General features: G+C 49.0%; 2 protein-coding genes across 5 annotated transcripts in view; one reads left to right on the top strand and one right to left on the bottom strand.

Annotated features, from left to right (window-relative positions):
• Abca3 (ATP binding cassette subfamily A member 3) overlaps positions 1-13485 on the bottom strand; it is a 49934-nt gene extending 36449 nt beyond the window's left edge. For 2 of the 4 annotated variants that reach the window (XM_076839922.2, XM_076839925.2), the window contains exons 1-6: positions 13161-13485; positions 5911-6112; positions 3739-3842; positions 3361-3625; positions 2317-2444; positions 1485-1650 (exon numbers count right to left, since the gene is read on the bottom strand). In XM_076839922.2, the coding sequence (XP_076696037.1) occupies positions 1485-1650; positions 2317-2444; positions 3361-3625; positions 3739-3792 (613 nt within the window). In that variant the 5' untranslated portion in view covers positions 3793-3842; positions 5911-6112; positions 13161-13485. The remainder of the gene's footprint in view (positions 1-1484; positions 1651-2316; positions 2445-3360; positions 3626-3738; positions 3843-5910; positions 6113-13160) is intronic. The other 2 variants (XM_076839924.2, XM_076839923.2) reach the window with 2 other exon arrangements.
• A 544-nt stretch (positions 13486-14029) lies between these two features.
• The window catches only part of LOC143385399 (ATP-binding cassette sub-family A member 17-like), a 101027-nt gene continuing 99787 nt past the window's right edge, over positions 14030-15269 (top strand). The window contains 1 exon segment of the mRNA XM_076840874.2: positions 14030-14146. The gene's annotated coding sequence lies outside the window, so the exon portion shown is untranslated.

Below are 15269 nucleotides of genomic sequence, written 5' to 3'. Positions count from 1 at the left end.
TCTCACCATCTCCCCCACAAATCCCTGTCTGCTACTTGCTCACATGCTGTTCTCCTGGGAGATGGCAACAAACAGCTATGTTCTCATTGCCATAACCTGTATGACCTATAAGCTCAATATTCTGAGGCATGAAGCCTGTATGACCATTCATTTTCCTGTTGTGGAAATGTTCATGACCTTAGACAAAGCTATGGTGAACATCTTAGTGTGTGTGTATTTTTTCTCCTTTCAGATTATTCTGAGAGCTGAATTCTCATCAGGGGTATTAGTGGGTCTGAGGCATGGACATCTATCTGGGGTGGAAACAGCTAGAATTGACCTGCCACGTACCACGGTCACACCCTTGCCAACCATCTCTTGGGGCTTTTGTGTTATTCTAAATAATCTGTATGAGTCCTTTTCTAAAAGAGGACATCTAACCTTTGTCATCTGCCAGAGAGGTTTCCCCCAGTCTCCTATTTGCTTTTAGAATCAGTATTAGGACTTTTTCTTTGTTGGTAAACTTTGAGTTTGTACAGACTGAAATCTGTCCATCCTTGCCTCAGATATACTTTTCTATTGCTTCCAGGCTTGGAATTTATCCCTGACAAGAAGGAAGAGATTAAGGCATTCCAACCCAGCATCTGGGACTCAGCAGCCAGCATCACTAGTGTTGAGAGTGAGGCTCTCCTGAGTCTCAGGTTTGGTAACATGGCTAGGGCCCCATTCTGGGGCCCCTCACACTCCACACCTTGCCTTGCCCTTCTTAGTTTCTCTTCTGGATTTAAAATCTTGCCCTGGGCATTAACCTCTGGATGGGCCCTGACACCAGCAACAGGGGTCTCTAAATGCTGCTGCCCATGGGAAGATCCTGGCTGCCTGGTGCTGTGGATGACTGTGTTCTTCAGAACCCTTAGATCTCCACCCAGAATATGTAGTCAATCTTGGCCTGAGGGCTACATCTAACCCTGGGTCCTGGGTCTCAGCCACTCCTTGGTTCCAGAATATGGCCATGTTCAGTGGAGGCAAACATTCTCAGCTGCCGGCTAAAGCCACATGGTACAGACCATAACATGCACTGGGCGGGAGTCCGAGCAGCTTGGATCCAGCTTTTATACAAGTCACAGATTCAATGAAGCCATGGTCTGGAGACCTACAAAAGCCTACAGACTGCAGAGAAGGCCAGGAAGGGAAGGGACCTGTAAAACCAAGCCTTACAGGGCCAATTCAAACTGCAGTTTCTTAAAAACTGAGACATAAATGCTTCATTCAAGGGCACAGGTCTTTTGGGATATGGGAGAGAGCCCTGGCTCTTTCCACAGCTTATTTCAGCCTTTCAGAAGCCAGTTTTACTGGGTATTTATTTTCTCCTCTTACAAACAAGAAGATTAACATTCCTTAGAAGTATTTCCGCAGAGAGATGAGAGGTAGGTTTACCCCCATGTAACTGTCATTACAGTTAGCAGCTCAGGGCTGGTAACGTGGCCCCTAAAAGTGCTTCTCACCAGGTTCCCCACCATCAGGGAATGCAGGTTCCCTTGGTCCTGGGTTTGGGAAAAGTGGAAAAAGGGAAGTGGTGTGCCAGCCCTCTGTCTCTTTCAGGAAGAAGTTGCCAGTTTGGGTCCACATGTAATTCCTTCGTGTGTAGCTGAAGCGTAGGTGATATTTCACCTGCAGAAACAAAGAGAACACCAACCGTTCTGCAGAGATAGAAACAGATACCTTAGGCCAATGAGGGTGAATTCCTGAGCCTCTTATCACCAGGGATGGCGCCACCAAGAACTCACCATGCCCTGCCGTGAAAATGCCCCAGTGACTAGGATGTCAGAGGCTTGAAGGAGAGAGCAGTCCAGCCCAGCAGGGGCAAGGAACTCTGCAGGGCATCTCCAGAGTGTTCATAGTCACTCCTCTCTTTCCCGCTAGCAACATGACTGCCATGTTGGACAGACATGTCATTGATGGCCACCAATGTGGGATCATTGGAGGGCCACCAACATTGTGCAAGATGCTTTCCAGTCTTAATGACTTAAGGAAAGCAAACAGCTTCCTTTTTTCCCCCAAATAATACTTAACAGCTGCTACTTTCCCACCTACCCTGAATGCCTCTGTCCAACAGCCCTGGAGACCAGTAATGCATATTATAAAATGGGAGAACGAGAGGGGCCTGAAGCAATGACCAATGGGTGGGTAGACTTTCGTTCTGTGGTGATAGGATTAAAAGTCAGTGGGGACTGGGTGGTGGCACTTGACTCAGAGTCTCATGTTTACTCCCAGGAAGATAAGCAGGCCATTCTAGGTGGAGTAGTGGCGAGGGAGCACCGGGGCCTGGGGCCTCACCGCCAGCGGCAGGGGCTCCTTGCTGTGGTTGGAGGCCAGCTGGAACACCACGGCAGCCAGCACATTGGAGGAGTGGTTGTCGTACCGAATGTAGTCCTCGAAGTCCTTCTCAGAGGGAAAGCCACGCACTGTGGACAGAGCAAGGAGCCCCTGGTTGCCTAATCGTCCCCTCTATCCCAGAAACCCAGGAGTGTCAGGCCATTGCAGATAAGAGATGGCAAACTGACAAAACTCTAGGGCTCTACAAACCTTCCTTGAGACTCCAGTAGCTTTGTCTTGGCACAGAGACAGGCCACCGTAGATGGGCAGAACCTTTAGTCACTGGGACCTGGGAGGTAGGCTCTCCTGCCATGGTTTTGAGGCAGGACTGGTTACTGAGGTGGCAGCAAAACCCTGGGCTGGGTCTGTAGTGAGGGGAAGCTTCTTTCTCTCATAACCACCGTGGCCCTAACAATTTTAGTGGAACTTTCTGTTTCTGAAATGATCTCTCCATCATCCCAACACTCGACAGAAGCACCTTCCTGTAGTCGTTTGGTGGGAGCCAAGGAGCAGCCCCTAGCTGACCTCACCGGGCCACATGCCAGCAGGAGCACATGCCAGCAAGAGCAGGGGAAGGACAACAGTCCCACTCCCATGGGAAAGACCTCAAAAAAGGTGCCAGCACCATTTCCTGGTGTTTCCCTCAATGGGCTCTCCAGTGACCTTTGCAGCTCTCCCCCAAAACCACATGCCAGAAAAGGTACGTTGTGCACAGACTCAAACTGCACTCTGCCCTCTGGCAAGAGGGCTTTGCTGGGCTGAATCCACCCAAGCCCCTGCTACTACACCAGGTGTGGCTGCAAGGCTCTGGGTTCTGAGCCCTGCTGTATAATGAGAAATGGGTGCAGGGGAGCCAAGAGTTCAACGGGTGACACAGCCAATGAGAGGAGATGCTGAGCCACTCAGGCTGGGGCTCCTAACAGGGCTCTCTCCCAGGTGCTGGGGCTGAATCCATGGCTTGAGGTGACACATAGCAGGAATTCCTGGTGACTTCCGTGGTCTCACCTCTCATGCTGATCACTAGGGACTTTCTCACAGTCTCAGTGATGGTCTTGGCAGCCTCAGAGTGGGAAGGGATGTAGGCAAGCTCCCACGTGTCCCCTGGCGGAGGGAAGGTGAAAAACAGGGGCAGCTCCTGGATGGACTGACCAGGGTAGACCGTAGCATTGGGCACATTTTCTGACTGGATCTTCAAACGAAGCCAAATCAGGATCCCAGAAAACAGTAAGGGCAGAAAGAGTTCCAGGATTGTCACTAGAACCTTCCGCTTCTAGAAGAGAAAGGACCACTGTGTTGATGACATGTGCTCCTCCCTGGAGGGCACCCTCGGACCCCTGCATCAGCTGAATGTTGGGGCCACTCTTCCTCCAGGTCTGGACCCACCTGCAAGGTGTAGTTCTTCCACAGCAGGAGGGCCAGCTGCTGCAGTACCGCCATCCTCTCGCCACAGGGATGCCCAGCACTAGCCACCAACCAAAGACGAAATGCTTGATGCACAATGGAAACAAATCATGGGTGTCTGGGGAGACCCACAAACCCTCCACCTCCATGTCTCCTACCTTCTTTTGTGCTGCTTTTAACCCCAAACACACCCACAGACAGAGGTGCAAGGCCTAGCCACCTTGACACCCCGCCACTGCTGTGTGTGTATCTAAGAGCCTGTGCTCTCCTGAGACCAGCCCATTCCCTAACAGCACATGCTCTGTGTTCAGTGCCACCGTGCGTGCTAGCCATTTTCTTATCAACACTACTCAGGTGGTCTTGTGACTGACCCATCATGTCCCACCCTCTGTCTAGGACACCTGTGAAAACCTATAAAACTATATAGGAAACCTAAAAATTGCTCAGTTTAAGTTTTCACATGTGTCTCATATAAGGGGTGATGGAACATGAGCATTAATGTTCCATCATCCTCTCTTGTTTTGAATCCAACAGGTGTTTTGTAAGTATTAGAATCTGTTCATGACACAAAACCATCCATTTTGTCTGTACCACTTGTGAAAAAAAAAATGCACACAAGGAAATCCATCCCATGTTACATAGGAATACAGTGTTCAAACCCAGCACATATAACAAAGTCCACCCAGAGATTATCAAACACAAGTGAAAGCTAGGGTGCAGCTCAGTGTTAGAGCTCCTGCTCAGCATGCATGAGGCCCTGGACTCCATCTGGTACCACAACCAAAACAAAACTTCACCAGTGAGCAGAAACAAGAGCAGAGATTTACAGACACCCCTCAGTTTAGATCAATTAATTTCACTGAATTTCAAATACAAGAAACAGAGGCTAAGCCCAAAGTCCATTAGACGTGAACCTGTTGGTGAAGTAGGTGGTCTGACTTAGCCCAGGTAGCGGTATGACACCCTTGTCAGAACTTCTTTCCTAAAGCTGAGGGCACTGAGGTGTGCAGACCCAGCAAGGCATGCAAGGGGAGCTGTCCCCCTCCAGCACTGAGAGCTGCAGGCAAAAAGAGAGGAGCACTTCCTAGTGGAGAAAAGCCTCCAGTGACTCTCTTAGTGGATGAGGGGTTCAAGTTCAAGTTCAGCAAATCAGCACCACATTCTTGGCTAACACTAACCAAATGCCATCCTTCAGTTGTGTTAAGATAGTAGTGTACAAAGACAATTAGTAAACCAGTCATTAGTGAACACCAGCTAACACCATTACCAACATGGTCCCCAGAAGACTCCAGTGCACAAGGTGAGGTGTTATTTGCTTCTTAAAATGACCTGTTTTACTCTGGGCTTCATTCAGTTGGAAATCATTTCCATTAAGGCTCCTTTTTCACACTAAAAATTTTGCCTTTTTAAGGAAGATATGGTTGTTGGTGTCTAATACTATTCAGAGTTTATGCTCTCAAGGGTAGACAAGAAGTTATTTACAAATTAATTTAAAATATGACTTTTAATTAACTACCGGGGTTTTACATGGAGAATGCTACAATAGCTAAAGTAGTATGAAGTGCTACTAAGTGGCAACTTAACAAATTACCCAAATTCTTTTTAAAAAAAGTAGTAAGGGCTGGAGTTGTAGCTCAGTGGTAGAAAACTTGCTTAGCATGTGCCAGGCCCTGGGTTCCATTCTCAGCACCAAAAAAAAAAAAAAAAAAAAAAAATATATATATATATATATATATATATACACACACACACACACACACACACACACACACACACACAATCAAGATGTGGAGGAACTGTCTTAAAATCAGACCATTAATAAAGTTTCAGTGATACAAGGGCACACACTGAAGCCTGTGATTTATGAGAGGCTTCCAGAAGTGACGAGGGAACAGTGCATTCCAGTCAAGGCCCATCCAGATGGGCAGCTGGTCTGGCTGAGGTGAAAATTCTTCCTCTATCAGGACAGGAATATAAAAAGGTCATAGTTAAAGAAGACTTCTGGACAGAGAAGTAGATTGCTTCCTTTTCTGGAAAAGTCTGGCCAAGAAAGGAAACATCCCCATGCTTACTGTTCCCCTCCAGGCTCAGGGCAGCAAGGGACTCACCACCCACCCTCCTACTCAGTCTATGGAGGTAGCACCAGAAACTGACCTGAGTCTTCTGGAGGCTGGCCGCAGGTCTTCCTCAGGGCTGCAGGAGAACTGGCTAGGCAGGGGCAGTGCTGCACAGAGGGCTCCGGGGCGGGGCCAGCAAGCCTCTGGGGTGCAGCGGGGCGGCCCTGGAGTGTGGGAGAGCTGAGGCCTTGCAGGACATCAGGAGGGACCCAGGACTAACGGGCATGACTCTCTGGTACCTTTGGGCAGATGGAGGGTAGTTGAGCAAAATTTGGACAATAATCATAAAACACTTCTTACCATGTTAGAGTAAGTGAGCAGAATGGATTGCCAGTGTGTTACTTCAAACAGAACAGCTCTGATAGCAAAGACCCAGGGATTTGGAACACACAGGCCTTGGAAGGGAGGGGGCCTTGGCTCTCTCTGGTGCTTGAGGACATAAGTTTCTGTTTTCTATACTTTTACCCACTATGTTCTGATGGCATCCTTATGCAGCTTTGGCCCCTGGTACCACCCTTGATAGATGACTAAGCCAGGAGGAAGTACTCAGCTCAAGATCACAGTGCCAGGAGGCCGCTGGGACAGGCTGTGCTCCTTGGCCTGTTTTAACTCCTACACCTGTGCTCTTAGCCACTACACTCCTCCATTCCCTGAATCCTAAGGCAGTGAGCACCCTTCTAACACTATATCACTTCCAGAATGTCACCTTGAGAACAAGAGGGCAAAATTATCCCTTCAGTCCCCACAATTTGCTCCTGCATCCCAGCACCCTGCTTGTTGCTCTTTGTCTGTGCCAGGCCTTATGTGCAGTCTCAGTGTCAGGTCTGCAGCTGTTCCAGCTGAGCAAAGGAATGTAGAGGAGGAGATCCCGGAATTGCAAAACCTGGAGAGCTGTGTGGTTACGAAAGCTGATGCACAGGGGAAGGAAGTGCTATAGGAAGTGCTCCCTATAGCACTCAACCCCATGGCAGCACAGAGTCCCAGAGGCGGTGACCGCCAAGACCAGGGCCCACAAAGCCCCAAAAGCCAGGCCAAGGCAGATAGATATAGGGCTGGCCACTGGCAAAGCAACTATCTCATCCACCTGAAGTAGAACTCCTCTCTGAAGAGGGCTCACTTTGATCCTCCTGGGCCAGGAAGGGCAAGGCATACCCCGCCCCACTAAAAAGCTTATTTGCCTACTGTTAACACATTAAACATTACACAAGTCATTGAGTATTTCAGTGTTTGTTTTTTAGGTCAGTAACTGAATGGGTATGGAGTGAGTGCATATTGTAGACTGCTAATTTCTGAGAACTCTTGGTGGCAGGTAGGATTCCTCTCAAAATGGTCATTCTCATAACTGTTGTTTAAGCGCTTCTGGCCATGCCGGGCATGAGCACCAGTGGGTGCCTCTGTTTGCCAGTAAGCTGGAGGAATCCCAAGCACTTTCACTTCTTCTTTTGCACCCCCCCCCCCATTATGGACTTGAAGTTGTCATCCAATTTCTATCTTCTTCTGCTGCTGCTTCTTTTATTTTTGTGTGTGCTGGGAATCAAACCCAAGCCTGTACATGCCAGGTAAGTGCTCTACTACTAGGCTAACTCCAGCACTGCCATTTAATTTCTAAGTGACCATTTAAAAGACGTTTTTAATCTGCATGTATGGAGCAGAATGTGTCAGTGCTTTTAGAGGAGCTGGTGGGGAGAGGGTTCATTCCGGTGCATGGATGGGGCCCCAGAGCAAGGCAGGGATCCGCCATGCCCTATGTTCCTCCATATCTCCAGCTCTGGTGCCCCTCTCTCTGTGGCAGTCTGTCTGCACAGGCTTCAAGGAAAGGAGAGGGCCTCCATAAAGCCACATGCAGACCTCCCACAGCTCCCAAAGGGAGCTGACTACTATGGCTCTACTTACCTTACCATACATATGCCACACAGGGGTGCCCTGGTGGGTGACACTGGCCACACACAGTGTTCTTCCTCCAAGGAGAAGTCCTACCTTGTCCTGCTTAAAATGCTTCTAGGAAAGCATTTCACTGTCAATATAGTAATCTGCAATAGTGAGTCAGCCAGGATCAAAGGTCTGTTGGCATGTACATTGAAGAAAGCATAATAGGTACTTCATGAAAGTCTGCTAGTGGAACTTGTGGCCTTCAGGATACACAGGACAAACAGCATTTATTCATCCATGAACATCTGCCAGGGGCTTACTCTGTGATGGGCACTTGTACAAGGGCTAAGAATTTGCTAGTGAAAAGAGTGTTCTCAATCCAAGGAACTCACAAACCATAAATTCTTCTGTCTTATAACTGCTATAAATGAAGTTAGAACAGTACCACAGATTCTGGAGAAAACAATGACTTCTCTGTGTGATAATAAGACAGAGAGGGCAGAGAGACCAGTCTTGAGTTACTCATCAGTAGGGTGGAGGTGGGGGGACTCCAGGATTTTGGAGAAGTCAGGGCAGGTTGCTGTGAAAACTGAACATAGACATGGGGGTGGGAGTTGCAGGGAATGAGCCAAAAGGGGAAGCAGATCCAGCTTCACATCACCAAGGCCTCGGGTACTGCCCCAAAAGGGGGTAGGAGTGGTTCCCACATGATGTGACGTGGCAGGAAGATATGTGATTTTGTCCAGTCTTTTGCCTAGTACACAATCATTTCCGGGGGGGAGGGAAGAGAGTACACATATTTGAATTTTTCTAATTCAATGGAATCTGCAGATGAAATGCTCAAACACCAATAAATATTCTTTAAATAAAGAGGGGAATGCTACAGGCACATTTGGGGGGCATGGTCCCACCTGTGAACCATACCAGTGGACTCCAGAGGGGGAAAGTGAGACAATACATGATAATGAAGGAATGCTCAAAAAGCTACTTGTGGGCTGGGGCTGGGGCTGAGTGGCAGAGAACTAGCTTAGCACATGTGAGGCACTGGGTTCGATCCTCAGCACCACATAAAAATAAATAAATAAAATAAAGGCATTGTGGGGGCTGGGATTGTAGCTTGGTGGTAGAATGTTTGCCTAGCATGCTAGAAGTACTGGGCTCGATTCTCAGCATCACATATAAATAAATAAAATAAAAAGGTCCATCAACAACTAACTAAATAAATAAATAAAAATAATAAAGGCATGTGTCCATCTACAACAAAAATAAAATTTTTAAATGCTACTTTTATTTTTCTTTTCAAAATGAGGAGAAACTGGCTTTACTCATATTTAACATGTGGATGGGCCCTTGTGCTCATCCTGATGGAAGAGGAGCCTGTGACGCGTGGAGTGACGCGGGCCCTCACCCACAACTTTACTTTAGCATCTCAGGATGTTGCAGTTCTCATGCTTCAAGATATCATGTTGTGGTTAATTAAAACAAACAAACAAAAACAAACCAAGGCACTTAAATAGTCAGAGCTTTACCATACTCTAGTGATCTGGGATGTAACCATGAATGTCTCTTGTGACAAAGTAGTTCACTGGTCAGCACGTAACTTAATTCTTCAAAGAGCCAAAGAATTAAAAGAGGTAAGGATATTTCTTTGTGAAATCTGGAAACTTTTAAAAAAGTAACAAATGGCTGTAGCAGTGTGTCATTTAGCTTTTTTTCTTTTAAACAAACACATTCAAATCTGCTTCTTCAAGGAAAAGGTGACCATCTGTCAGAGTTATGGCTTTTCAACATAATCTGTGCCAAGAACGGATGTCTGTAAAACATCCTGTGATCTGGATCATGAGTGGCCTCAGAGGCCTATGGTTAAGACTAAGTCCCCAGGTTAGTATTATTGGGAAGTGGAACTTTAAGAGGTTTTTAGGCCATTGGGGTGTGCCTTGAAGGAGACAGTGGGACCCCAGCCTTACTCTTTTGCTTCCTGGCCATGAGATGAACAGCTTTTCTATCATGTCTTCCTTATCACACAAGGGCCCCAAAGCAATGGGACCAATTATTTGAGTATGAAAGCTCTACAACTGTTAGTCTAAATAAGCCTTTCCTTGGGGGGTGGTGGGGGGCTGGGGTTGTGGCTCAGCGGTAGAGCACTCGCCTCACATGTATAAGGCCCTGGATTCGATCCTCAGCACCACGTAAAAAAAAATAAATAAAATACATGTACATATAAAAAGGAAAGAAAATACTCTAAAAAAAATAAGCCTTTCCTCCTTATAAATTGTTTTATCTCAGATATTTGTTATAGTAATGCAGAGCTGACTAGTAAACCAATATAAGATGTTTTCATAATTATGTGTTTATGTGCCAAGGATTCTAGAAGAATACCATCTACATAAACACAAGAGGAAACCTCAGAAACCAGAATCTCCACCTTCCCTGACAGCCCCTGAACAAACATCAGCCTAAATTCATCAAGGGTCTTTGCGTGATTGGATAATGGAACTGAAAAACAAGTACTCTGGGCTGGGGCTGTAGCTTGCCTAGCATGTGTGAGGCACTGGGTTTGATTCTCAGTACCACATAGAAAAATAAATAAATAAAATAAACTTATTATGTCCAACTACAACTAAAAATACATTTTAAAAAATGCATTGTGTCCATCTACAACTAAAAAATAAAAATAAAAACAAGTACTCTGGCACAGAAGCACAGTCTATGTACCATGTTTATCTGTAAATGACATTAGAACTGGGACCTGAATCAAACCAGAACTTAGAACCAGGCCTTCAAATGTTAGGACTTAGTTTTAACCAAGCATTTACGAATGTGGACTTGATCACATGGCTTTCATGTTTAAGAGCATGTTTATATGATAGTTTCTGTACTATTAATGTGTTAGAGAAAATTTAATCATGTTGACTTCAGCTCTCAATCCTTTAATAGGTCCACATTTTTGGCTGAACACAGTGGCCTGGGAGGCTGAGGCAGAAGGATCGAAAGTTCGAAGCCAGCTTCAGCAACTTAGTGAGGCCCTAAGCAATTTAATGAAACCTGTTTCAAAAAATAAAAAGGGCTGGGGATGTGGCTCATAGGGTAAGCATCCCTGGGTTCAATCCCTGGTAATAGATAAATAAGAGGTCCACATGTTTGTGTACTTCTATGTCCATGTCAGGACAGTAGTAGATGGCCATCATTTATAATAAATGATATACATGAGGTTGCACATTCAAATCCTTTCACACAGAAAAATACCTGAGGACAACAGTGGCCCTTGTGAAGATGAGGGAGGCACAAATCTATAGCCATTATATAGCCATTGTTTTCGAGCCCCAGAGGCTGGGTCTGACACTGTTGTGGTTTGCTCTGCAGGCCTAGGCCACTGGGGTGCACATTCACTACCTCTTATTCTGTCCAGGGAGGGAGGCAGCACTCTCCTTAGGACCAGAAGCTCTTGGTAGGGGTCCACAGAGATTGTAAGCCAAATATGTGGCCCAAAGTGGGTTCTCAGGAGAGTTTCACAAAATTTGCATTGCTGCCTGCCTTTATCACCCTTGTGTCCATTCCTCATCCGGCTGGCCTTTCTATCTTCCCAGGTGGAAGACATGAGGTAACAAGAATCCCCAGAGAGAAGTAACCATGGTTCTTCTGTAACAAGCAAGGCAGCAAGGAGCTCATTACATGGCTCCAACAAAGGTACCCATCTACCTTTGCCTTGAGCCATTCAGGGGAACTGGCACTGCCTGCAGTGATAGGCCTTTCTCTCCCCACACAGTGTCTCTGTTGCTTGGAATATCACCCAACACATCTGGCTCTGAAGCCTTATCTATCATTCCCCAGCCCACTTCTAGCCCCAGGCCCTCTGTGAAGCAGTCTCTGATAAGCCTAGTGTAGGCGTTCTTCATTTTGGCTCCACAACGAAGCTTCCAAGGCGCTTTCAGGTAGAAACCAGTGTCTGAGGCCCACCCCCCCCAGAGATTTGGGGCTCAGGAAGTTTTTGTGGGTGATTGTAATGTGCAGTCTGGGTTCAGACCTTCTGTTCCTGTTGAAGTCACCTTTCTTCCACCTCTGTACACCTGTGACTCCTTTTCTGGGTGTGTCATGTGGCATTTATCTCATTCTGTCTTATGCCACAGTTACTTGTGAATAAATCATCTCTTTAATTCCATTCTAAGGTCCTCAAGAGCAGGGAACATAGAACCTTGCTTGTTACAGCAGTGATGGGTAGTCCCCAGAATTCTAGAATGTTGCCCCTGGATAGACTCATAGCAGAGGAGCCTTTTGCTTTTGTAGGCAGAAGGGATGCAGGAGAAACTATAAATCCAGGACTCTGATTTAGGCCTTTTAGTTGAGGCTAAATCAAAAGAGATTCCCATGAGGCTACCTGGACATATGCTGTGAAAGGGTAGACTTTTAAAAAACTACTTGGAGCGACCCTCTCGTGCTCCAAAATGTCATCTGGTCAGAACAGTGGTAGATCACGTTAGAGAAGGAAAGATGTCATCCTGTTGGTCAGCTATAATAAGGGTTCGATTAAAAAAAAAGAAAAACCAAAATAAAATAAAAAAAAAAAACAACAACTCTCTAAGCAGTTAAAACTGTTAACGGAGGAGATCCCTATGACATCCATTTTTTTTTTTTTTAACTGATTTTCTACTTTCTCTCATGAGGCAAGCTTTCCAAAACTGACTTACTTAGCCTCTTCAAGTTTACCAAAGGTAGCCCCAAACCCTTCTTAATTAAATGATACGATTGCTCAGGAGAACCGAATGGAATTCAACCCCTTAAATGCTGCCTGGATGCCTCGGCCACTAAATCCAGGAGCATTTCGTGAGTGCCTGTTAGGTGCCAGGAATGCAAACACCAGCAAGATCCATCCGTGCTTCAAGGAGCTCCCAGACCAGGAGGCAAATGGGAAGACAAATACCCTCCAAGACAAGCCTCATAGGAGAAGAGGAGGAGGGGCATTCATGCATGCAGTAAGGCCACCTGCACCCTCCGGGGCTTGCCGCTTCTGGGAGCACCAGCACGCACAGACACACGGCCCGTCGCCTGCGCCGCTGGCTCCCTCCCCTGTCCTGTCCCACACACCCGGGCGTCTCCAACTCCCACCCGTGACGGGGGACCCCTGAGCCCGCGTGAGACTCGCAGGCGGGGGCAGGTGAAGTAGGGCAGACTACCACATCGAAGGCACCCCAACCCACGTCGGGATCCATCGAGACCCGCGGGGAGCGTGCGGCGGGCCTGCTCCGCCGCAGCCGGCATCGCCGGCGCAGAGAGGGCGGCGGCTGTCGGTCCACCTGCTGGGCCCGCCGCACGCAGGATTCCGCAGCGGCCTGGCTGCCCGAGCTCGTTCCTGTTCGCCGATCCTTGGGCAGCTCGCAGGACTGGGTCACACCCAGAGCTGCGGGCGCCGGGGAGGCGCACCTGCAAAATCCCGCGCGGGCGGTTGGGCGCGGCAGGATGGGACTGGGGCGAGGTCCGGGAGAGGCCGGGGCGCGGGCGGGAAGCCCCCGTAGCTGCGAGCCAGCGCGCGAGCGGCGGGTCCCGGCAGCACTCACCGACCCTCAGCGTCGGGGCGGCGGCGGCCGGCGCGCGGCCCTTTCGCAGGGTCCCCTCCCTCGGCCTCGCAGTTCCGCTCCAGCCTCGCAGGAGCAGCGGTAGCCGCGGAGACAGCCGCGAGGCTGCCCTGCGGGGAGGGGGCGCCTGTGACCCGCTACTGCTGACCAACGCACCGGGCCGCTCAAGCTCCAGCAGGGGGCGCGCTGGCTCGCGCGTGCGCAGGGGGCCAACCCTGCAGGTGCGGGGTCCGCCCCCGCCGCCTCAGCCCTCCCGATAACGCGTCTGCGCAGTGTCCCGACGGGTCGTTCACGTCCGACAGGGGGCGCGCCGTATTGCGCGTGCGCCCTCAGAATTCCGCGCTTGTGTGGTGACCCGGATATGGCGCCTACGTCCGGCAGGGGGCGCGCGATTTCGCGCATGCGCAGTGGGCTACCCTGCGGTTATGCGGCTCGCCTCAGGCCACCTCCTGAGTCTGCGCAGTGCCCAGCAGGGGGCGTGCGGCCGGACTTCTGAGTGCCTGGCTCCGCTAGCAGGTGTAGGCCCGCCGACCCAACCAGAAGCGCTTTCGAGACCTGCGTTTACACGCGGTTGAAGTAATCACGGCCGTTTTTCCAGTTCCCTTTCCTATGTCTCCTCCGGCCCTTTTTGTCACCGAGGGTCGAGTGGGGTCTCCTCAGGCAGGAGGGTCCCGGGGCCGGGGTCAATGGGGTCTCCTCGGGCGGGAGGGGGCGTGGGTCCCAGGTCGCGGGGCTGGGGGCAGATCCCGAGCGTGGACGGCGGCGGCGCGGGGCCAACAGTCGAGGCCAGCGGGTCCCTAAGTGCCACCAGCCACACCCGGCGCGACGCCCGCGGTGAGTGAGGCGCGGACAAGACGGAGGCGCGCCAGGGGTACCGTCGACCTCGCATCCCCGACCCCGGCCCCGGGGAGGAGGGACGAAGGGCGCGGCGGCCTTGTAGCTGTGGTGGTAACTCTCGCAGGGAAGCGAGGTCGGGCCGGCTTGGGCCCGGCGCGGGGCGCTCTCTCCCGGCCTCAGAGGGCCTGCAGAGGGTCGCTAGCAAGATGCTTGTTCAGCGGAGCCGTCACACTGACCTGGCCTCTGACCCCGTAGCTAGTTAGGCATGTAATTTTACCTTTCTGAACCCCAGTTTCCTATCCCTAAAGTCGAAATGGTAATATAGCAAACGGAAAGGTTTTGTTTTTCTTTGGACTTTTTCCCCGTGGGAGTCAGATGAGAACACGCAGGGTGGAGTCTTATCACCAGGCCTGACGCTTACGTACTAAACAAGATGGGCACGCAGGGGAAGTGACAGCATTTATCTGGAGTGGACCATAAATGTGCTGCAAACATCTCAAAAACCTTTCTCCCCGTCATTCCTCACAGACTGTAGCCGCCCACCCCAGTAAAACCAGAATGTCTTCCCCATTCCTTGCTCACTGCCAGAAAACTGTCTGAGCCCGGCCATCGAGACCTCTTCAGGCGGCTGCTCGATCTTTCCTTTCAAACGCCAGTGCTTGCTATTTGCAACTTTAATTGGTTAGAACTTGCGACTCTGTTCAGCCCCTTCTAAATCTGACCCCAGTTCCTCAGAACCAAAACTAGGAACAGAGCTGACTGATCAGAATTTCCTTTAGATAGATGAGGGTGTGGATATTGAAGAAGAACGTTCCTCTGGATCAAACAAAGCAGATCTACTCAATTCAACATACGTTTTTATTGTATGCTTACTATATGCAAAATGAAATTTGAAATAAAAATGTGAATAAAATGCTTATCTACACTTTAATAGAATTGAGCCCCCAACAATATATAGTTAGTAGCAAATGAAAATAATATAAACTGTGAATTGCAGGAAATCGGTATAAATACATGGAATACCTCAGGGTATTTAGAGATTATGTTGTACTACAGGAACTATAACATTACTGTATTTGTATTACTGTATTTGTCCAAAGAAAGTCTCTTGCTTAAAAAT

This window comes from Callospermophilus lateralis, chromosome 19 (assembly GCF_048772815.1).
Source record: "Callospermophilus lateralis isolate mCalLat2 chromosome 19, mCalLat2.hap1, whole genome shotgun sequence".
Taxonomy (NCBI): Eukaryota; Metazoa; Chordata; class Mammalia; order Rodentia; family Sciuridae; genus Callospermophilus; species Callospermophilus lateralis.
The sequence above is the reverse complement of the archived record's forward strand: the minus strand, read 5'-3'. Positions and strand labels throughout refer to the sequence as shown.